The 22,301-nt window shown below is 42.6% G+C and overlaps 3 protein-coding genes, 1 long non-coding RNA gene and 1 other non-coding gene across 10 annotated transcripts; 2 read left to right on the forward strand and 3 right to left on the reverse strand.

The window, feature by feature from the left end:
* Nucleotides 1-7,658: 7,658 nt before the first annotated feature.
* On the reverse strand, nucleotides 7,659-10,110 carry LOC119009006 (proteasome maturation protein). Its single transcript, XM_037079850.1, has 6 exons — nucleotides 9,963-10,110; nucleotides 9,551-9,648; nucleotides 8,598-8,658; nucleotides 8,331-8,432; nucleotides 8,103-8,196; nucleotides 7,659-8,002 (listed from the first exon to the last, which is right to left on the reverse strand). Exons 1-6 carry the CDS (start codon nucleotides 10,038-10,040, stop codon nucleotides 7,935-7,937), a joined length of 501 nt encoding a protein of 166 aa, XP_036935745.1. The 5' UTR covers nucleotides 10,041-10,110; the 3' UTR covers nucleotides 7,659-7,934.
* Nucleotides 9,656-11,236, forward strand: LOC119009008. Its single transcript, XR_005071603.1, has 2 exons — nucleotides 9,656-9,857; nucleotides 11,069-11,236. It is a non-coding gene; the product is annotated as an uncharacterized LOC119009008 (long non-coding RNA).
* Nucleotides 10,238-10,309, forward strand: trnac-gca. The gene has a single exon. It is a non-coding gene; the product is annotated as a tRNA-Cys (tRNA).
* Nucleotides 10,905-12,628, reverse strand: LOC119009007 (cytidine deaminase-like). Its single transcript, XM_037079851.1, has 5 exons — nucleotides 12,144-12,628; nucleotides 11,851-12,019; nucleotides 11,521-11,632; nucleotides 11,284-11,341; nucleotides 10,905-11,164 (listed from the first exon to the last, which is right to left on the reverse strand). Exons 2-5 carry the CDS (start codon nucleotides 11,996-11,998, stop codon nucleotides 11,030-11,032), a joined length of 453 nt encoding a protein of 150 aa, XP_036935746.1. The 5' UTR covers nucleotides 11,999-12,019; nucleotides 12,144-12,628; the 3' UTR covers nucleotides 10,905-11,029.
* A 120-nt stretch (nucleotides 12,629-12,748) lies between these two features.
* Nucleotides 12,749-16,729, reverse strand: c19h11orf65 (chromosome 19 C11orf65 homolog). Of its 6 annotated transcripts, none has more exons than XM_037079844.1 (9): nucleotides 16,668-16,729; nucleotides 15,542-15,602; nucleotides 15,361-15,453; nucleotides 15,209-15,262; nucleotides 14,897-15,106; nucleotides 14,588-14,718; nucleotides 13,469-13,642; nucleotides 13,300-13,355; nucleotides 12,749-13,098 (listed from the first exon to the last, which is right to left on the reverse strand). In XM_037079844.1, exons 1-9 carry the CDS (start codon nucleotides 16,712-16,714, stop codon nucleotides 12,974-12,976), a joined length of 951 nt encoding a protein of 316 aa, XP_036935739.1. In that variant the 5' UTR covers nucleotides 16,715-16,729; the 3' UTR covers nucleotides 12,749-12,973. The 6 variants fall into 6 exon arrangements, with proteins under 6 accessions (XP_036935739.1, XP_036935741.1, XP_036935740.1 ...); XM_037079846.1 differs by lacking the exon at nucleotides 16,668-16,729 and adding an exon at nucleotides 16,447-16,528; XM_037079845.1 differs by lacking the exon at nucleotides 16,668-16,729 and adding an exon at nucleotides 16,276-16,433.
* Nucleotides 16,730-22,301: the final 5,572 nt, after the last annotated feature.

A 22,301-nucleotide genomic window follows, 5' to 3' on the forward strand; every position in this document is an offset into this window, starting at 1 on the left:
CGATAAAAATACCCGGATCCTCCTTGTTGTGGGGCCCACAGAGCGTAAAGCACTCGGGACTTCCGTCAGATATGGCAGCTGACTTCTGCTTATGTGCCTGTCTAACTTCAATGGGGATGAAATCATTTTTTTGTGGGCTCTTCTCAACTTTCACTGGGGTTGTGATGCTCCAAGCTATGTATTTATCCTCCATTTCAGAGGTCCTGCGTGGCACAGTGTAGCAGCTTGTTCTACTTCTCTTGGAGGTGTTAACAGCTGATCAGTCGTGTGAGTTAGATTTGTAAAACCAGTTCTGTTTTCAGCATGAGTTCACTTTTTTTTTGTTTTTAAATGTCGCTGTCATCATCATCTTTTCCAATGTGATACTTCAAAAAGCACGTAAAGATCTGTTGATGGATCCCAGCCATTGTGGCGGCTGCTCATTTATTCCAGATGCCAGAAAGTCAGTGATGTAAAATGTAGTTTCGTTGTAGAACAGCATGGTCAATAATGCTTTGATCCGATCCTGACCCACTGATGGCCACGTCCAGGCCGGGCCTGTCTGAGTTGAACTTCCATGGATTCAACGAGGTAAGGGAACAAAGTAAAAAAAAAAAAAGAAGCAGGTGAGAGACAGATAGCATGACATTTTCTCCGTCTCTCAGATGTGGCTAAAGTGTTTTCCAGCGGCAGATGGAAGCAGCGTGGAAGCCAAGGCGAGGCTGCGAAGGTGTCTGGCATTTGATGATGGAGTGGGCGGGGGGCCTGTCCTTTACAAGGTGTGGGACGCGGGTTCAAATTGTGTTACCGCGCCGTGATTGATGGAGACACGTCCACCACCTACTAAGGGGGAGAGATGAAGAGAGAGAAGGAGTGAGAGTTTACCGCCCACCAACAAATTGATGTGAGGCCGCGCACCGTCAGTCAAAACCCGGAGAGAAGACGACAGGCAGTTGTCTGTTTTGTCTGTGTGCATCGCTCGCGACTGGACGCGGCATTCTCATTACCAGGCACTGCACTATGACTCGTGCTTCTCTGCTTATCGACGCCTCGATTTTGAGAGTTTCAGAAGAGTAGAAAGACTCGAGCAGCTTTTATATCATCAAATTGCCCTGAAGGGGGAGGAAAGAAAAGCCTCCAGTTTTCCTGTCAGTGGGTGCTGCTGAGGCGCAGGCCGTCAATAAAGAGGCTGACAGAGCCAGCGAGGAGAATAGCATCTACCACCCACTGAGGCTCCGCGGGAACGCAGCTATTTGAGTGCAACAGCTCCAATCAGCATCTATTTAAAGACTGCGGCACGCAGCAAGTGTGGGTTCAAGTCCACAAGAAATCCTCTGCACGGGAACCTGTGAAACCAGACGGCGCTCGATCGTCGGACTGAGCGCTCGCGTCGCGGCGAATAAAGGGGAGGGTGACGCGCGGTCGCAAGGGAGGGCGTCCGCGTGCGCCGCGAGGGAGAGCGCGCGTTCGTCTGGCTGCGATCGTTAGCATTAATTAAGACTCAATCTCATCCTGGGCAGGTTGAAGTGGATCCGTGGCCATGGCAACCCACTCCCCAATGGTGAGCGGCGGCGAAGGCCTGCTGTCTCTCCACTTCCCCCCGGCAGTCATTGTGATTTGTGGAGCAATTACCACACAGCTAGAGGAGGAAGGAGCACTTCAGCGAGACAAGTCGGTGTCCCGTCTAATGCGTGACATCCTGGCGGTGTCTGCCAGCGCGCACACACTCACTCACGGTGGCAAGGACCCGAGTCTGGAGTGGAAATTAAACCACATGTTATGTCAGTCAGCGCGAGACAGGAGGTGGAGGGAGCTTGCTTGGGTCACGGGGCATTGTTTCGCAGGTTTTCGTCGAGAGACACCTGTGAAACAGCGTGCTGAGAAAATTAAATGAGGGTGAAGCCGGGAAATGTGTTGGTTTACTAACTGAGGATTTAAAAATAGCAGTGCGGCTCAGCTAACGGTGCCCCTGGAACAATAGCTAAATCAGAGTGGCAGCGTGTGGGAAATCTCTCAACAAGAGACAACAAAGCGAGGTTTGTTTTTTTTTCCGCCTCTGAGACAAACTCGCTTGGATCTAAATCACTCCTAATGGACGCGTCTCTCTAACGTCGTCGAAGCCGTGTCTTATCTGTGTCAGCGGCAGCCCTGTTGTGGGATGAGATGAGATGGATTAGCGGTTCTTATACCACCAGTAACACACTCACAGTGGGTTTTGGATCCCGCGCTCATGATCCATCCTGAGATTGACGAGTTGGTGGGTGAAAACTTACCAGCACTGTCTGCAAGTCACAGTCGTAGGCAGATATCATGTAAACTGCTGGTGTTGTGTTTTCGGTCCCGTCTGCCTTTTTCCTCTGGGCTGGTGACTATTTACTTCAAATGCATAATCTGAGGTCCAATATTATGCTCATGTTCAAGTTCATACTTTTATTTTGGGTGTCTACCAGACCGTGTTTACAGGGTTTGAATCTTTAAAAACGTGTAACCTTTCTCGCGCTGTCCATTGCTGCAGCTCCTCTGTTCACCCTGCGTCTGAACGCTGCCTTTTAATGCCTGTCTCTTTGAGGCCATCCTCCTGAAAAGCCCAGTCTGCTCTAATTGGTCAGCTCTCACAGGCCCGAGCAGACACCGCTCCCATGGTGTATCCGCAGCAGCTCTGTTGGTGTTTTTGTGACAACAACGGCAAAGAATGGTGACGAAGGTTCTTCTCAATGAAAAGGATGTTTTTGTCCCTCAAATTGCTTCAGAGAGAGTTTAATTTTATTCCACCTGGTTACGCTGGTGATAGTCCTCTCCTTCTGCTGAGGTGGTGGGTTGAAGTTAACCTTTACTTCCCTAAACATGACCAAATTGACAGAAAGCTGTAAAAATTTGGAAAATAGTAAGTGAATTCATTTATTTGATGATGTTCTAGGAACAACACCAATATAGCGCTGCTGGAGCAAGGATTTCTAATTAGTAGTAAGCTGAAATCAAAGTGAAGCCTAATAAGAATGCCATTAGTTTGGCAGATATTTGGTCAAACCATTGGAACAAACAGAATCTCTGACCTGATGATGGCGCTACATGCAACAGTCATCAAGACATTTTTTTAGCCACAGAAAAAGTGGCGAGCAGAATTTGAATCACGTTCATCCGCAGTTTCAGTGCATGGCAGTCTTACAGTAAATAATTCCAGGATCTGTTGGGCTCGCTCCAAATGCTGCTGAATAACAAAGTGTGGCACGGCTGTACTCTGCTGACTACGCTAGTACACCACAGCACATTAAAAGGGTAAAGTTAACTCCGCAGAGATACAAAGGAGCCCTGTACACAATCAGTCTGTGACTTATGAATTCCTTGATGAATTCCTTCTTCGACCCGCAGTTAGGAACAGATGCCCTCGTGAGGTGAGGTCGGACGGGGGGAGGGAGTTATGTACACTCCTGCGATACGGATATCACCATCTCAGCAAATAAAGTGTGATTTAAAAGAAAAAGTCATTTTCAGGATTTATATAATGCCAACACTAATGAAGGTTAAATTGCTCTTTGATGGTCCCCGTGAGGATATTTACTGTGAAAGCTCTATGTACATATCCTGTAGGTGTGGAGAAAAACACACGGGTGGTAAAGATCGTTGCACAAACAACAATCGATCAAATCCACATTCTTTACTTTAATGTCTTCGTGCATTTAGCAGAGAAACAACAACATATGAATCATTCAGAGGAACTGCCTCAGCTGACATCCTCCCCCACATGCTCTCAACTACTTCTAATTACTCAGTGGAAGTCTGCAAACTGTTTTCATTAACACGCCGGCGCTAGTTTGTAAAACATCCCGGTGTTAACGGCTTCAAAGTTTTCTGTTTTGTATAAGATGTTAAACATTATTTTCTCATTTGGATTTCTTGAAGACTGAAGTCAGAAGCAGATCTGAGGTGTAACAGTACACGTGGTGTCAACCAGCTGCCCTAAGCTGACCCACAGGGAGTGTTATCTGTTGTCAAAGACAGCATCGCGATGCTGTAACAGCCTCGGGCCAAGCTGCTCTCCAGCTACATATGAACTGTGACATCAGCCGAGTCCCCTCAGGCACCGGAACAAACTAGCCAGAGCGGAGCCGGTACCAACACAGGACCTGGTTAAGCAGTGCGCTGGATCAGAAACAGGATGAGCAATGAACAGGAGGAGCGTAGTGTGGATTAATACTGCCATCTTGTGGTTGGAGGGGAGGCAAGAGAAGAATGGAATGAAACTTGTTGGTCTGGTCATTAACTAAACAACTAGTAATAGGAGAGTTTTATCCACCAAGGAGACCTCTCACCTATTTTAACAATACCCCGATCTTAAGGGATGCTTGGAGGACGTTAGAATGATAACAACATTTTTTCCTGGATATGAATGTTAACATTTATCTGAAGTGATTCATCAGAGGAATAAGTATTGTAAGTAATTAATAAAGGGAGCTATCTGTGGATGGCAAAAAAAGAAAAAGAAATCCCACACATAAAACAAAGGCAACAAAAGGTGAGCATTATGGAAAAGGTCACGGCTAAAATACAGCTTAAAACCGAGGTTTCTATAGATATATGGTCACCATGGATATAAGCAAAGTCAAAAACAAAGCAGCTTTGACTAATGTGTCATTGGTAAAATATGTTATATATATCAGATATTTTATGATATGGGTTTTTTTTTTTCAGGTTAAATTAAGCTTTGCTGTTCTTGTTGTTTATTTGGTCTTTTTTTCTTTTCCATACGTCTCCATTCAAATAGATTCATATGTGCTGCTGTATAAAAGAATGCCAAGATGTTTATTAAGTAAATGATGAAATATATGAGTTGAATGTACAAAATATGATAATATACATGGAGTTTAGTTTACTCTTTATAACCAGTTTTGTGAAAACGGTTGAATTTCTTCTGTGTCTGTAGAGAAAATGTAAGACATTCCAAAAAAATAACCCAGATGATGTCATAGTGATGTCACCGGGGTTGTCTCGGCTTAGGCTCAGACAGAACGAAAATGTCAAAAGAATTCCCTTGCCACCAGCAGGAGGGATGAAGTTTTGACACACAGAAAGAAGACGATTTAATGAAATATGTGAATGGGTTGCATTGTGGGAAATTTACGATGCAGCATTTTTTGGTGTCTGACTCAAATTAAAAGCTAAGTCTGGATATCACAGCCTCTGCTGCTTTGATTTGGACTATTATTTCATGGTTTCTGTAAGTAGACAACTAAACTGATAGAGTTTTTTGCAATGGTCAGCTCAGTTTACCACAAAGGAGGCTAGCCCAACACATCTAACAAGTTGGGAACTCAAAAATCTACTTACAAATTTGACTTTTAAAAGACTCATCAATGTCAAAAACATGTTCAGAATGTGCATGTGATTAAATACCTCATGTTGAGTTATACAAGCCTGCATCGAGAGTCCTTATTCAAAAACAACAATGTTATTTTTGCCACAATAGACCAGGCTTACCTGTAATTGCTGAAGTCACATCATGGCGCAACACAACAGAGCCTGTTAAGAAAATACAATCTCAGGAACCCCTGACACTTTACACCCGTCACATAGTGTATGTATCTCCTCCAGGCTGTCGACTGACGTGATCAAAGTAGCTTTCAAGTGTAAGTTGTTTATGTTGATACACACTGATTCAACGTTTCCCAGAGTGTATTGTATGAATTTTGAATCACTGGGGGAAGCTTCACACATACTCCCCCGAAATCAAAAGCAAAACAAATCTTATCGCAGGGGCTGAAGCTCCCTTATAGACGTGCTATTTCATCAGATGTGGCAGAGCTGCATCAGAGTACACTCTGTCCTGAAATACATCCGCTACTGCTTCATCATTAAAACCAACCACTGGAGCCAAACTGTATCCGCTCTCTGTTGTTGTATTTCCGTCTTACATTTTCTCTCTTCATTTTGGCATTTCTTTAACTTTGAGTTGCCTCCCTCTCTGAAATATGATATATCCAAACTACTGACCCATAGCAGCAGGATAGTAGGCTACATAATCATGATCTGTGGGGTTGCCAGCTGTATTAAATGAATACAAATAAGACACAATCGTCTCAATGAAGATAGTTATTGTGATATTTTGTGTGAGAGAAAAAAATCATAATTCATAAAAACAACATTTGATTTTATGTCTCATTAAATGCTTCATGTAACATCTAAAAATGCAGAGAATTATAGAGTTGCCATTTATACATGTAGCCTTAGAGTTCTTGCTTTATGTGTTTGTAGTAGCAGTAAATTATTTGAGACAAAACAAGTTCCGGTATAAACTCAGTCCGTCGCGCATGCGTAAAATAGCTCGCCATGGTTTATAACCGACGTGTGTTAGACGGATTTCTCTCTCGACACTTCAATCCTCTTTGGTCGCCACGGTCAGCCGCCAGAGTCGGAATTGTTTTGTTTTCGTCAAGCAGAGGCTGCTCCTCGTATTTTTTACATTTTGACTACAGTTTCGATATGAGTGTGTTCGTTTAATTGTGTTCTAAATACCAATACTTGCTGCAAATAAGTAGATAAGCTTTGTTTAAACGTAACTACTTCCGCGTAACGTGTTTCCCATCATGCTCTGCAGCGGAGGATATGTTTTAAATGTGACGAATTCAGGCTTATATCTAGCACCAGATCTGTTTTGTTGCTAAACACATTACTTATAAATGTTTGCATAATTCACATTTGTTAGTAAGAAGATATGAATTAAAATGCCACCATGTGCTAGAGAGAGTTAAGGGTGCACTGGTATAAATATGAGAAGAAAGGCCTTGCTCCTTCGGTTGGTCCGATGGCGGTGAGATTTCAATTGATTGCTACAGTGAGTTACAGAACCTCTACGTTTCTTCTCTCCCCTCCCTCACCGCCGACCTTGACCAGCCTTTTGGCTATTTTTATCTTCGGCATTTAATGCTTTTACCCGAAATTATGGTGAAAATAACGCATGAAAACTATTATTTTAGCTTTGAATCCAAATGGCATTACAGCCAGTGTAAATCTTGGAAACCATCAGATTTCCACTGATGCTGTTGTATCTGTTGAGATCAATGTAACATACTAACCAGCTCTTTGTAGCCAATGTGTGATGCAGTGTAGATTTATTCTCTGTGCAACTAAAATTTGATCACAGTAGCATGATTTTAGATACACTTATCAAACAATGTAGGTGTTGATTTACCAAGTTTATCACTCATAACAAATGATTGATTGACTTAATGATCGTAGGCAGAAAACTCCATTCTTGCCATTTTCTTTGCTTTCTAGCAGCTCCTTATTGCAGTTGTGCAAAAACTTAGTCACTTTTACTTCATCGCTTTCATGGAAGTAACTTGTTAAAGCATGATAATCTATTACTGTGTGGTATAGATCTTAGTGGTATAACACATTCCTATTATGTTAGTCTTGGAATGTTGCAGTGAGGCATTAGTGGCATCAAATAGCAGAAGAGCTAAATAACAAAAAAACACCAAACAGTGAAATGTATCAAGACATTACACCGAATTCTGTGACCTTATGAATTATTGCACTTTAATGCCACATAATTACTTATTATTCAACTCAGCTACATAAAGACAGCTATTCTTGATGCCATTTAACATGTTTTCTAATGCTGAACACATGAGGATAGAAGCAGCAGTACAATTAAATAATGCACCAAATGAACACACATCACGAGGAAGGTTATGAAGTTTATTAGAAATACCGACCAGACTGGAATCATACCAAAGCAGCACTGATGCTTGTCTGAATGTCCATTTACCTCTCCAGATCTACATCATTTACAGGGTAACCCCACCCCACACGACCCTATCACTCCTGTCTTTCCCAAAACAAGTCTGACTTCCAATTTGATTTGATGATTTATGTTTAGCCAATAAACAAATGTAATTCAGACAAATAACAATTCTAAATCTGTGAGTAGATGTGCATGTGTGTCCCATCTTCTTTCACAACAGTCCCAGTTTGTACTCCACCATCATGTGTGGCTCGCCCATCATTTCACTCTGGGCTGGATCTGCAAGGTAACAGGACACAGACAGTGTGTGGCGGTTAGGTATTACATTCAGACAGTCGTGTCTGTGACTGTGTAAAATTTGAGGGGATTAAAGTCTCACCGTTGAGGATGTCGTCAAAGCCGATAGCCTCGTCGTTGCCTCGCAGAGTGTCCAGAGCCAGGTTTGAACTCTGTAGGAACGGCAGACGCTGGATCTGGAAGGAGGAGGGACAGACATCAGGAGTTACAACAGAGAAAACGACTTCAAAATGAAGATGTTGAACACAAGTGAAAAGGGTGAGAATGGTTCTTAGGTGTGGGGATTTGGCTTAGAAAGACATGCAGTTACCTGTCTAGCTGCCCTGTACTCCATCTGCAGTTTGAGGGGAGCATGAAGACCCTGAATGTTTCTGAGAGTAGAGAAATTCATCTTGTCCTTGTTCAGCTGGAACTGCAAACCACAGAAACAGTAACAGGGACAAAAAAGGGATTATTTCCACGTATCCACATGCTGTCCACTCTGATTTAGGTGGGGTTAAGCGGAGTCTCGGCTAATGATCTGCTTCAACCAAATATGTTTGAACTTAGCTCATCTCTTACAATTCAGATTACTCACATTTTTTTCTGACAGCTCCAGCGAGTGGCTCGGTAGGAGCTCATTCTTTACACTGGAAAAGCTGGTTGGGGAGAGAAGAAATGCAACAAGCAGGTGAAAAGGAGCATCATTTACATCTGTAAAAATCTATGACAGGGGTTGTCCAAAGTTTTCATGACTGAGGGCCAATTTAGAGAGCAAGTAGGCGCTAAATATGATGCATGCCTGTCTGAGGTCAACAATTAGACAAACTCGGACTTAAAAACACCCAACTGTTACGGCAGCTGTCACACACCAACTACACCAAGTCATTACAAGTAAATGTTCAGGCTAATTGGTTGTGTCTGTAAAAATACTTTCTACATGTTGCTCTCTCTTATGCAGATAGTCACTCTCAAACCAAATATCTAGCAGTTTTATTAATTTGTAACATTGCACAGTATATACTGTATGTAGTGTATATGTTTATAACATTGCCTGAACAATTAATTTTCAGGCAAATAATGATGATTTGTGAATTACCTTAAACATATTTATTTTTCTTTTTGTCCTGGAATTTCTTTGGAAGCAGTGGTATATATTTTCTACATGGATTGATTAGTCTATGTTTGTTAAGAAGGAGCACTATATAGTTTGGGAGAAAGAATGAACAAACTATTTTAGTGACTAAATAAACCAACTGGCCTTGAAAGACAACAGAGTTTCATACTGTTTGACTGTGTTTATAAGTGGCGGACCCTGCCACCTTTCTAGCTCCAAGGAGTGTTCTGGTGACCTTATTTTCCTTTGAGACGAGATTGTTGTAAATAATTAATACCTCTTTAATAATGTAAATATTAAAAGTCTCAGTTTGAATTTCTACTGAGAAACTCCATAGTTCCCCCTTAAAAGTAAGACAATTAACACTGAAACAGACATTGAGAAATCTCATTGGTTACATATATAGTAAATTCAGATTATTGATTGTGTCTTACCCGCTACGCAGAGAGTCCTGCACTCCGTAAGCCCCGTGTGGACATAAGCCTGCCACAGGGACACTGTCTTTGAGCTGAGAGCGGAGTCCTCGAGTGTCCTGTGACAAACACAAACCACACACGTCCACCGTTTACAATTGCTGACATTTCGTTTACAGACGCAGAGAGCTCAAACCACCTCTTCAACCCTCTGCGAGCAAGTTAAGGAGCATCATGGCTAAGCGCTAACTAGCATTAGCTCGAGTGACTAATCAAATTCGCGACTAATGGATTTCCGAGGACACAAAGGCAAAAGACAAATGTACAGGTACGTGAAATGAATATGCGTTTAAATGCAGGCAACGATGTCGCACTAACTACTGTGGTTTGGGCACGATAAATTATAATAAATGGGAAAAGACCGCTTCCATACCATATTGATTCCGTTTTTTCCACTTTCCTTTCGATACACTGCAACATCCGGTTGAGACGCGTTTTCATGACGACACATCCGGCGTAAGCCGGTAACGTTTATAATTTGGTTTTTAAAAACAGGACACAGTGGCACAGATCCTATCACTGTGTGTGTGGTTGGGTTGATTTTAACCACTTCGGACGTCACGACACCGACTGGCTTTTCACACTTCTCAACATTAACACAGGTCATAGTTAGCTTTGTAGATTGGACCTGCTGACTGACTGTTGTACGGGGGTATAGCTCAGTGGTAGAGCATTTGACTGCAGATCAAGAGGTCCCCGGTTCAAATCCGGGTGCCCCCTCTTTTTAAGAATGATACGTAGAAGGTAGTTTATTTGATATTTACAAAAATGCAAATGCTTTAACGTCCAAATTTCCACGAATTTGGTATATTGTCTCATACAGATTGCACCCTTGACAGGAGTTCTACATAGTTTTAAAACACAGAATTATGACCATCAATCATGCTGTGAACATTTGTTTAAATGGTGAAATTTTAATGTATAGAAATAAAAATGACTCTCTCTCTCTCTCTCTCTCTCTCTATATATATATATATATATATATATATATATATATGTATATATATATATATATATATATATATATATATATATATATATATATATATACATATATATATATATATGTATGTATGTATGTATGTATGTATGTATGTATGTATGTATGTATATACACATACATATGTGTAAAACCTCTTTTTTGAAAGAATGGTTTCTTACTGGTTTAAATGATCTGGCAATTCAGTTGTACTAGAGTCTAGTCTATGATCCCCCCACATTATTTGTCAGCATGCAAATGTTATTTCTTTTCTTTCTTGATAAGAAATGAGAAAGGTTACACTATCATCAGGTTTAGAATATATTTATTTTATGAGTATAATAATCCAACATAGTGTCTGATACAACTTTTGAAGACACAATGCTTAAAAAACAGGATTGAGAGAAAACACAACGCTGAAGTTATGAGTGAAATCAATCAATCAGATCCTTGAATCCTGTTCAGTTTCTCTTCAGGGAGTCTGTCTCCTGTTTCTTCAGGTACTCAGCGCCCCATGAGAGAGGAAGCAGCTCCTCCAGTGTCATCATGGTGTAGGATCCATCCACCTTGGTCATGAAGACGGGGATGTCTCCAAACTATGAGGAGAGCGATGAGATTTTAAAGATTGAAAAATAAATTGCTCTGCTATAAAACAAAAATAAGACCGGTTTTATGATTGCTTTTAAATGCTGGATAATGTGCGGAACTGCAATACCTCCCTGATGACCTGTCGGCAGGCTCCACAAGGAGGGATCACCCGGTCCTCAAGATCACTGCAGGGAGAAATCAGATGAATTAAAGTCTGGTCTCTCTCTCAGCAGCAAATGTCACACGCATGCCGCTTTATTAAAGACATCTCTGTGAAAGTAGAATTCAAATCCGAAGTGTGAATCTTCACAATCACCAAACACATTAAGCCCAAATTAAAAACACGTATATATACATATGGTACCTGGAAACAGCAATAGCCTTAAATTTCCTGTGACCCTCAGAAACAGCCTTGTTTATAGCAGTCCTCTCTGCACACAGGCCGAGGTAGAAGCACGCATTCTCAACATTGCAACCTGTCAAGAAACAAAGAAACGAGGTGTTTCACCTTTGACAGATTTCGACAGTCAACAGTTTGTTTTGCTGGAATGCACAGAAAAAGACAATCTGTCCACAAAAGCGACAACCTACACACATAAGTGACATTTCTTACTTCTAAACATAACAGATACCTGCTGTGAATGTCGCTATCACTCATGCGACCTTTTCAAAATGGCCAAAGGTGATGTTGTACCTGAGAAGATCTGCCCATCTTCTGTTAGCAGGGCTGATCCCACCCTGAGCTCACTGTAAGGGCAGTAAGAGAACTCTTTGGCCTTGTGGGACTCCTGAATGAGAGATCTGATCCAGTCGTCTGCGGCTCCGGTCTTCAGGTTTGCCATTTCAGCTGCTTAGATTCAGTCCTGTAAAAACCCACAACTCACTGCATAGTATGCTCAGGCAAAAAACATTGACTTCAAATCAAGTTCCTGTAGAAAATGTTATCTAGAGACAAAGACAGGTGTAATTTAGTAATCTTACTCTGACCTGTGCGGCTGTGAGAGGAGGGATGTAAGCTGTCGTGTCTCTGTGCTTTATGTTGAGATCCCTCTTCTTTAAGTAGCTCCTTTCCTCAGAATTTCAACCCATTTGCATGAGGGATTTGGCTAACAGTCGTGCAAAAGATTCAAATTTCCCCTGAAGCAAATTCATCTTTTTCTTTATTTTGCTTTTCGAGTACAATGACCCCGCCCCCCCGAAGCAGGTCAAACTAACGCATAAACACACTTTAAACTGAACAAATTGAAATTGAAGTGTCGTCTGAGAGATGGGTGAACTGTTCCAGATGATGACATGGCCATTAAGTGTAATTTAGTCTGTAGACATTCGGCACACACTGTGACGGACGTCTGAGGCATTTACATCTAGTTTACCTACCACATTTAAGGACACAGGCCCTTTTTGAAAATCCATTTTGAATGCACACACTGTTGCCTCTGCTCCAGTCTATGTATTTGGCTGGCAAATGGGCAGAACATTCAAATGACACCCTCTGATATTCACAGGAACTGTTTGAAATGTAAATCAGTTCAGTGGGTGCAGCCTGTTGTCTCCAGATATAACCAGCGCGATCTGGTTCAATGCCACATTGATTCATTAGTTAGATTATAGATTTTATTTGACTTTGGGTCACAGAAATTATCTCACACAAAGAAGAGATAAGACATATACACACACACACACACACGCACACACACACACACATGCACACACACACACACATATATAAACATCAGAGAGTAAGTGAACAATGTTTCCACTTGTTTGGAAGCGCACACAGCACATTTGATTTTGACATAAATTGTTTTATTCTGCTCTTAATAACTGTCTCCATCAGCAGCAGCATCATCACAGTCATCATCGTCATCATCATCGTCATCATCAGCAACAGCAGCAGCAGCAGGCTCATGTGGATCTAACACGGATGGATGTGGATGAACATCTGGAAGAGGAAGAGAAAGACAAGAGAAAGTGAGGAAGAGAGGGACAAAGGGACAGAGACAAAAACAGAGCTGTCATCAACATTTGGTATCACACCAGATGAGAAATAAGCCGATGGGAACAGAGCACTGTTAGTCCCAAAGCTGAACAGCAGATGGCAACACAGCACACACTATGAAGCAATGAAGAGGAGTATTCACACCTATGCTCCTCTCAGAGGAGTGGCTGCACGCCAGACATCTCCACTCCTCCATGTAACTGCACGGGCAAAGGAGCAAAGAACAAACAAAACCCAAATTACACACATTCAATTATTTTCTCCCACGTTACAGCTTTGAAGCAACAGAATGTCTTGACTTTATGGATCTTACTCCTCAAAGTTGAGAGTGTTGGTCCAGGCCAGCAGCTCTTCCAGCTCCCAGTCCTTCGGTGTCTCATCGTCTCCCTTCTCCTCAGTGACGCCCATCCCTTTCTGGGCTGAGTTCTCCTCCATCGTCGCCATGCATCCGTGCTCTGGGTCAGTCTGCAGACGTCCCCGGTTATACCTGAATGTAAGGGATGGAGGGTGTTTGGCCATGTCACAGAAGAGTATTTTCCACATTTTTTGATAGAAAAGGGCAGAAAGGGACTTTAATGTCCATGTGACGGTTGGCAGACCTGCAGTGTGTTAACAATTAAGCCTCTGTTTTTTCTGACAGTCTGCAGCGTCCACACTATTCCATTCAAAGACGTGGCACCACACTAGGCATGACTCATATAATCAGCTGCTGTCAGGCTGTTTCAGTGGCGTGTTCCTGAAAACCTGCGGCCACACAACCCTTAATGGGATAGTTTAGACAAGCCTGGGAGGCAAACTGGTGCTCTGAGTTACACCCTATGTTAGTGCTAACACGCTAATGGTGTTGGCAGGGAAGTCAGGGGATTGCCAAAGTCCGTGGCAGCCGTCCTTGTGATGTTCCATCCAGTAGCTGCTGATATGACGGCCTGTCCAACATCCCTACAATCTAAAAACAACATTCACTGCATGATAAATGTGTTTTCAACCCGTTCCCCAAGCTGTGAGTTCTATTTCAAAAGATTGAGTTCAAAAGATTAGAATCCTAAATGAAACATGCCCTTGGTCATTTATGTGTATTAATCATAGACCATTATTAGATATCTCCGTACAAAAGACACAAGTTTCTGAATTTCAGAGCTACGTCCCCTCGGGCCACAGGGACTAAAGACCTTTAATACACAATCAAAAGAGTAGCATTTTTGTCAATCAACCTGCCATTTTCTAAAGGTCAACAGGACGCTTCCTTTAAGGGAGGCTGGCGTTTTTTCGCTCTGTGAACGGAGTTAAATAACAATACACACTTGATTAGACACAAACCAAGGCTACAATTTGCTGTTGCCCTCCAATGCCAATTTTAGGCCACAAGTCGTCCAGCAGGAGACTAGTTTACAGGGTCGGCGACAAACACATGGTGCTCAATCTGGGGCCTCACATCTGCATCAGCCATTTTATTTTCCTCCTCTTCCTCCACTCGTCTACATCCCGTCGCCGCTGCAACTTGGAATAGTGGAAGTCTTTCTTCTTGTTGGCGCCGACCTCCGCGGGGTCAGCTGTGGGCACCACCTGTCAGAGAGGAGAAGAAGAAGAAGAAGCATATGAGCAAAGACTTCGTAACATCTGTGTGTCATCTGAAATGAATAAAGTGTCAGAGAGCATTACGTTTCAAAACAATGTGTTTAACATGGCTGTTCTATCTGTTTAACACAGGGGCATCAGACTCTTTGGTAACAGGCTTCTTCACCTTGCAGCAGAAGAGCCTCCAGCTGTTGTTCTCCATCCGCTGGTACCATCCTGATCGATCCTCCTGCCCAACAGGCAGGCCCCTCTTAGACTGCGGGGCCGCAGGCTGCTTCAGGCCTTGTCGGGCGTAATTCCTTGGGCTGCTGGCACACACGTCTGTGATGGGCCGATGGGTGAAGATCTTGTAGTAAATGCTGGGTGGAAAAGTCATCTGAAGGGAAGGTTAAAGTTAAGATGTTCAGCGTTACGTCTGCACTATCATACTCGCACAGCTGCTGGGTAAATTAGTGACGTTCCTCAGTTTGGCTCTCACCCCTCCAAGTCGAAATCTGATGAAAACTCCTGCAGCAGCATCCAGCAACTCTGCCTGCGGTGGGAAAATCAAATTCGACCATTTATTCACCATTCTACGGCATATGTACATATATATATTTCCTTTTTCAGTGAGAGCATGGTTTCTGTCACCTCTCGGGGATTGACAGTTTTGAGCATCCTCCGTGGATCCTGCTGGTTCCAGTGGCTGATGCGATATTTGAAATACTTGAAGACCTCTCTGTACTGCAGTTTGGGTAGAAAAATGAGTTTGTAGTCGATGCCTGTTTACTTTTTGAGTTGTGTGTGTTTGTACAAGGGCTGCAGCGCTCACCACATATCTTATCCAGGCCCTCTGAATCCTTCTGGCTGCTATCTGCTGGTCGTCCTGCAGACTGGAGGTGTGTGAGGAAACCAGAGGAGGTGAGAAGGCAACACTTTACTTGAGATAATAACACACATTAATAATGCACCAATAGAACAATATGTCATTGCTTATCTATAGAGGTGCAATATGTAAGAATTTTAGTAAGAACACTCAAAAATGACCTGACACTGTCAACAGAATGTGTCAAAGTTTTGAAGTTACGTCAAAGGCCGTGAATTTTGTTGAGGAGATACCTGCTGAAGTTAGCATGCTAACCAGCTCGAGCACCTCTTTCCCCGCAGTAATGGCTGCTGCCACATTCTCAAATGATGCACGTTTCGGTGTGTGCACTCTGGCTGACTTCAGTTCAGTGTATTGGTCTTACCGCAGTGGGACATCATTTAACAGGTCAGTGCAAACTGGTCGTTCAGCTGGCTAACGCAGCGCACCAGGGTCCACTAGGGGCCCGTGTGTGTGTGGGTGCACTCTCAAACTGATTCAGGTTCAGTGTCTTCATCTTCATCGCAGGGCAGCATCACCTGACATATCACACCGCCCTCGGGGCTACAGCTCGCTGCACGCTGATGTAGAATTGTAAAGGTGTATTTAACGGGCCGCCATCTATACCTCGTCTCGCTCAAGGTGCCAAACGGCGGTGCTGAATTTGGCAAATGCTGCCCTCCCAACCCACACTCACTCACCAGGCGGGCTCCACATTGGAAATCATTCGCTCTGCTTTTCAAGTTACTGGCCTCCATTTCTCCGACATAGCCTTCTCATAATATATCCATAGAAAATGCATTTGTAAATTCAAACTTTCATCTGGCTCTGCCTTCAGCTCTGAGTCTGTGTGTCCATAACCTACACCTTACCTCATAACGTCCTCTGTCTGTTAATGTAAGTGTAATCTAACGCTAGCTGTCAGATTTTTATTTTTTCCTCGGTAACCTGGCAACAGAGCACACCTTACTGTTACTTTCAAAACAAAGCTGATCACCGACAACGGTGGTCAAGTTCATAAAGTGCTTGTACATTTCAGTGTGAAAAGTGAACTAAATAAACAAGAAAGAAACAAAGACAATTATTTACTCACCTTGTGATATTCATGCCAATATCTGCATGTCTCAGCAGGCTGTACATAATGGTAGGTCCAAAAGTGTGCTTTTATTTTGAAGACAAAACTAGTAGTAGATTCAGACGTTAGACACTCAAATCTGCTGGTACAAATGCAATGCAAATCAATAAAATTAATCATATTATGCAGTTGTTAAATAAGACAAAGAGAAGCATGCCTGCTTTATAGTCAGTGCAGGTCCGGATGAATGTGAAGACATTTTACCTGTCGGCCTTCAGGTGGCGCTCTTTCACAAGTAAACACAGCTTTTGTTTTGGCTTGCCACCACTCACACTTACACTACTCCTGAGCATGCTCATGCATGCACCACACACCCCAAATCTCTAAGGATCTTTGTAAATCTGTAATGGATAATGTTCTTCCCTTTTAACATCCTGAGTTGAGCAGCAGGAGTAAAAAAAAAAAAACTTAAAGGTGCATGATAACATATGTACACAGGTACAGGTGACCTGAAGCCTGTCATTACAAACATGAGCAACAGTCATGGTTTGGTATTAAATTTCAGCATTCACAATTACTTTTTTTTTTAATGTAGTGAAAATGAACTAATTGCACAGTCATTTAAGCATACAATGGCTCATATAGTAGATGAAATAAAGACCAGCCTATGCCACACCTGCAGTGTTTCTTGGCATTGTTAAGCCTACACTTTTTTTTTTTAAGGCCAGTCATGAACTTGTCACCATTTAAGAATGAGCCCCAAACCCAACAGAGTCAATCCGGCTCCAGCTGAATCCAGTCACGCTAAAAAACAAAACATTCCCTTCCAATTTCTGCCCTCTGAGCTGTGACAGTTTCAGACTGAACATTTAATTCAAAGGCAGACTGAACTTAAGAGTTAAGCAAACTCTCTGTATTTCTTAAGCCGCTAAATACAAAAACATACATCGATGTGGCCCACAGGTAGCCAGGCCCATCATCCTGTTTGCTCTCCAGGCAAGCCGTGCTCGTAATCGTGGACGGAAACAGTTGCTGATATGACTTGCTAACAAGACAGATGTCCATTATGCAAATATCCGCAGAATGCATTTCCTCTCTAAAGCCTACGGGCATCTAACAGAAATCAATTCCCATTTATTCAAAGCTGAAATCTCCTCCTCTTCCAGTCTGTTTATTTTTCTCCGAGGGGAGTGCTCTGTCGTCTTGACTCCTAACAAGGACAGCCTGGTTTCCACACTTCTAACACAAAGAGAAAAATATCTATTGGTTTGCACTCCTGATACACAGCTTTTGGACATTACTGTAAATGTGTGTAGATTTCTGAATATTTTGCAGATTATTTGGCTACACCATCTGATTTAAGGTGCATTATGTAGGAATTTCAATTAATTTAATCTTTTATCCAATATCATAACAATTCGACAATAACTTATTATTGTCATTATATTAAAGATGTTGTTAAAGATGTTGTTGCATTGTGTTTGTAAAACTATCATATTAGATAGATAGATATTTACTGACCCAGTCCCAGGTCTGTTAACCTCTTTCTCCCAGCAGCGATCCAAAGCTCCTGTGCTAGCAGTGTGTACACAACCAACACTCATCTGGTTTTCTGGTTAGTGGCATAGCTAACTGAGCCAACAAGCTAAAAGCAGCTTAAATCATGTATGTATAAATAGAATATGGTTTGCAGCAGTTAGCAGTTACTCTGGTGAACTGTGCCCAGGTTTGTTGGGAGCATGAATTCAACAGGTGACCAATTCTCATCTATTGTATCCTTTTAAAACAGGGTTTGACTGATGATTTCTGAAGTGAAGAGCCCACAAAATAGTCCTTTTTCCAAATGTGTGATTTGAGTCAGTTTCATTAAATGGGTCTGGGAGCCTGGTTTGGCATCACAGCTTTCCTGTTGATACAGCTGACATTTCTGTGCGAATTGCCTGAGCGATTATCACAAAACTAATTTGCTGATGGCTTTGTATTTTCATCAGTTTGGAGTTTGGCTTCTGAAAAAGGCGACAGCGAGCCAGACGACAAACATCCAGCACTGAAAGAGCACATGGGTGCGAGTCACAGATCCCCGTCGCAAGGAAAAAGATTATATCCGAGCGTAATGGGAGAGGAAGTGTCTTATGGTCTGCACACACTGAATCCAAAGGGCTGCTTGATCCATCTCAGTGCCTCATTGTTGGTTCGCGGGATGAGAATGTATGCGAGGAATGAAAAAAATCAAAGATTCGTATGGATTTGCAGCTGAGACTGACCTGTCACACTTGCTAATGAGAAGACAGGAAAATGTGTGGCGTCCTTGTGCAACAAGACACGAGGGCGTGTTATATATTCACACCATTAGTATGGATGTTCCCATTGTCACATCGACCCAGCATTTTAACTAGGTGTGTCCAACTTAGACCTGCCTGCGTGTCAGCGAATGAATTCTCTCCTTCTCGCTCCTCATCAGCCACATACCAGAGCTGTGTTATTTCCTCCATTAGTTTCTGATTGTCATGAGCAATTATGTGCAGGTGTAAATGGCTTCTACCGCAGGGGCCGGGGGGGGGAGAAGGCAGCCGTGTTGATGTTCTCCTTCAAACGGAAATGATTTGTCTTTCCAGACACTCATCAGTATGGGAGCAACAAAAAGGAAACACACCAATCAACATCTCTCTCGGTACACAGCGCGCACAGTCAACAGAGAGCTGAATTCTTTCACAGACATCGCAGAGCGTGCTTCAGCAGGATACCTCTTCCAGGGGCAGTCCTCAGGGCAGACTGTTCCTCCTGCAGGGCAACATGGGAATGTTCCATTCACAAAGAGGGGGTGAACCACCTTGAACTGTAGGAGGCAGTAAAAGACTGATGCAACGCAAAGCCAGAGTCTGAAAACATCTGGGGAAAGGCAACTGTATTACAGTGTGATTTCAAATCATATAAACTGAAAGCACTGGTTAATGAGGGTACAGTGTGTGGATAATAATGCCACGATGCACCCATTTAATCCGGCAGCACCCATTTTCTTTCATTTTTATGTTACCGGTGATCTACATGGACAGCAACACCAAAAGGCAAAGGCAGAGAGACAGTGATAGTGAAATGAATGAGGCGGTCGTATCAAAGGAAATGCAGCTTTTATTGTAACATGAAATGGATCAGTCCCTCCCAACCAGCAGTATGTGCAGCCTACCCAGGAGGTTGTGGTTGTCAGGGGTTGTGTGGAAATCTCATGGAAATCAAACATCAAAATTGTGATTTGGGTAAAACTGTACAACATCCATAATCATAATCAGTTGTGTGAGGCTGATATTTAGCGTACTTATCATTTAAAAAAAAAAGAACCATTAAATTGGGAGGGTGGCGTGCAGATCATGAAGCTACTTGAGGAGATAGTGCGAGTGCAGGCTTGGGCAAACCATCATCGAAACAATAAAAGAAAAACAGAGACTAACCCTGAAGGCCCAGACACACCAAACATTTGCCAAAGAACTGGTGGCGACATCGACAATTCCAGGATGACTACGGCCTTGGTCGAACTTCCTGCCCGACTCCGTTTCTTTGGCATGCCCGGCAGCGATGGGAATTCCAGCTCTTTCGAGGGAGCCAGATCATTTGGCTCGAGCTCAGCAATATATAACCAGCTCTCTCAGCTCCCCAACGGCCCTTCATTTGATTTCCTTTCATAATTCAGCCAAATGCTTTGACCTGTGATTGTGAATGTGTGCACATATTGTGGTACCACCACAATATGTGCACACATTCACAATCCCAAGCTACATACAAATATAAACATGTAGATCTAGAGGGGACGCCCAGTGTCAGCTGCTTGGACAATAAATAAATGCCTCTTCAGAGAAAATCACAAAAATGCCTCTGCAGGGGATACTCAAACTGAAATGTGCCTCTGCAAGCTCTCAGGTCCCCAGTGAAATAAAATCAAAATGACTTAAGTTATTCAGTTAAATCAGACTGAACCTTCTCATTTTCATGGCGCAAATAATGATGTAAAAACAGCAACACATATGTGCTGGAAGTGTTATTTATATTGAACATGTTCTATATGTTTGTGATAGGAGCAAATAATAAATGAAAATAAGAAGCAATTTAGCAAAGACATTTCCAAAGTTAGACATTTTCTGGATCATATTTGATGAATAAGTTATGGGATGTTACGATCTCGTATCCTGACTTCCTGGAAAAAATGGAAGGATCCGGCTCATATTGATATTGATTTGATTGACATGTCACTAATATCCAGATTGATTTCACATTGTCTGGACAGCAACAAAACAAATGAAATGTGAACACAAGTCACATTTTGTAGGTGGCTTGAAATGTGATTGATTTCCACAGCTCCTTCTCAGTCCAGACTATGTGGTGCTCAAATCTGAAAAGTGTCTTTAAAGTGTCCTTTAGAGTTGCTCGCAATGCAACATGAAAAAGGAAAGCCGCGTCATCAGCGTAAGTAGCTACTGATGCATACTGATACCACAGCAAACCGTGTGGATAGGCTGGTGATATCTGGTCACACAAGTCCAACTCCATCACTTGAAGGTAACAGTGAGGACAGTCTGTCTTACAGATCTGATTTGAGACACAAACCTGTTCTGCCTGCAGTCTTCACAAAGCCTATAACTTCTATGAAAAAGTCTTGAAACAATATCCAGTTTATATCCAATAACATCAAGCTTGAAACCCATTCAAAATGCGTATATTTGGGACTTGACAGTGGTGTGTGAGCTCATCTGATAGGATCGGGTTACATCAGGCATAAAAGTTTGGAGTGGACCCTCGAAGTAAATCAATAAAGACACTGAAATATCACCCTTCTTACATCTTGTTATTCACTCTGTGTCATATGTTATCGATTATTCTAGAGTGGCCACAGGACTGATCTGATCATCCAGATCTGCTTACTTTCTTCATTCGTGCAGACAAATACGCAAAGGACGCTCAGAAATGGAAGACATGAGGGCCTTGAACGTTCAACTGAGCATCTCGAGTTCCACAGGCGGGATCCAAAGTCAAGATCGTGAGCAGCGCACTCACTGTGGGTACAAGCACTGTGTCAATACAGCCGAGCGCTCTGACTCAGTGCCCCGCACAGCTGGTGATGGAGCTGTTGACGTACAGTGTGAGTAATTCTGCTGCTGTTTCATCAGCCCCGAAGTGTAAGAGAAATCCACAATGGCTGCGCTGGTATCGAACCTTGACGCTTCACGGGGCTCATACATGGGAATATATCTGCGAGGCATACCCCATACAAACACACCTCACACAAACAGACACGAGATACCGTTGGTCCACTGCTCCCAACACCACTAACAAGTCTGAACAAGATCATGGAGGCTGGCAGGTTCATTTATTATTGAAGTGTTCTGCGTGAAGCCTGCAGTCAGCTCTGAATTACATACCGGCCAGAGAGAGCAGTTCCTCTCCAGTTTAATGCTTCAGAACGCAGAATCAAAAATCAGCCCCATGGACAAAAATTCATACTTCCTGCAGGTCTGTCGTACAAGTCGGGTACAGACAGTCTGCCTTCTTCACAGGGGAAAAAGCATTAATATGTCTCAAAATCGTAACGTCTTAATCTGATAATCTGATTATCTTAATCTGATTTATTTCAGCACGGCAACAGCATTTTGAAAAAGTTATCCA

This window comes from Acanthopagrus latus, chromosome 19 (genome assembly GCF_904848185.1).
Source record: "Acanthopagrus latus isolate v.2019 chromosome 19, fAcaLat1.1, whole genome shotgun sequence".
In the NCBI taxonomy this organism is placed as follows: Eukaryota; Metazoa; Chordata; class Actinopteri; order Spariformes; family Sparidae; genus Acanthopagrus; species Acanthopagrus latus.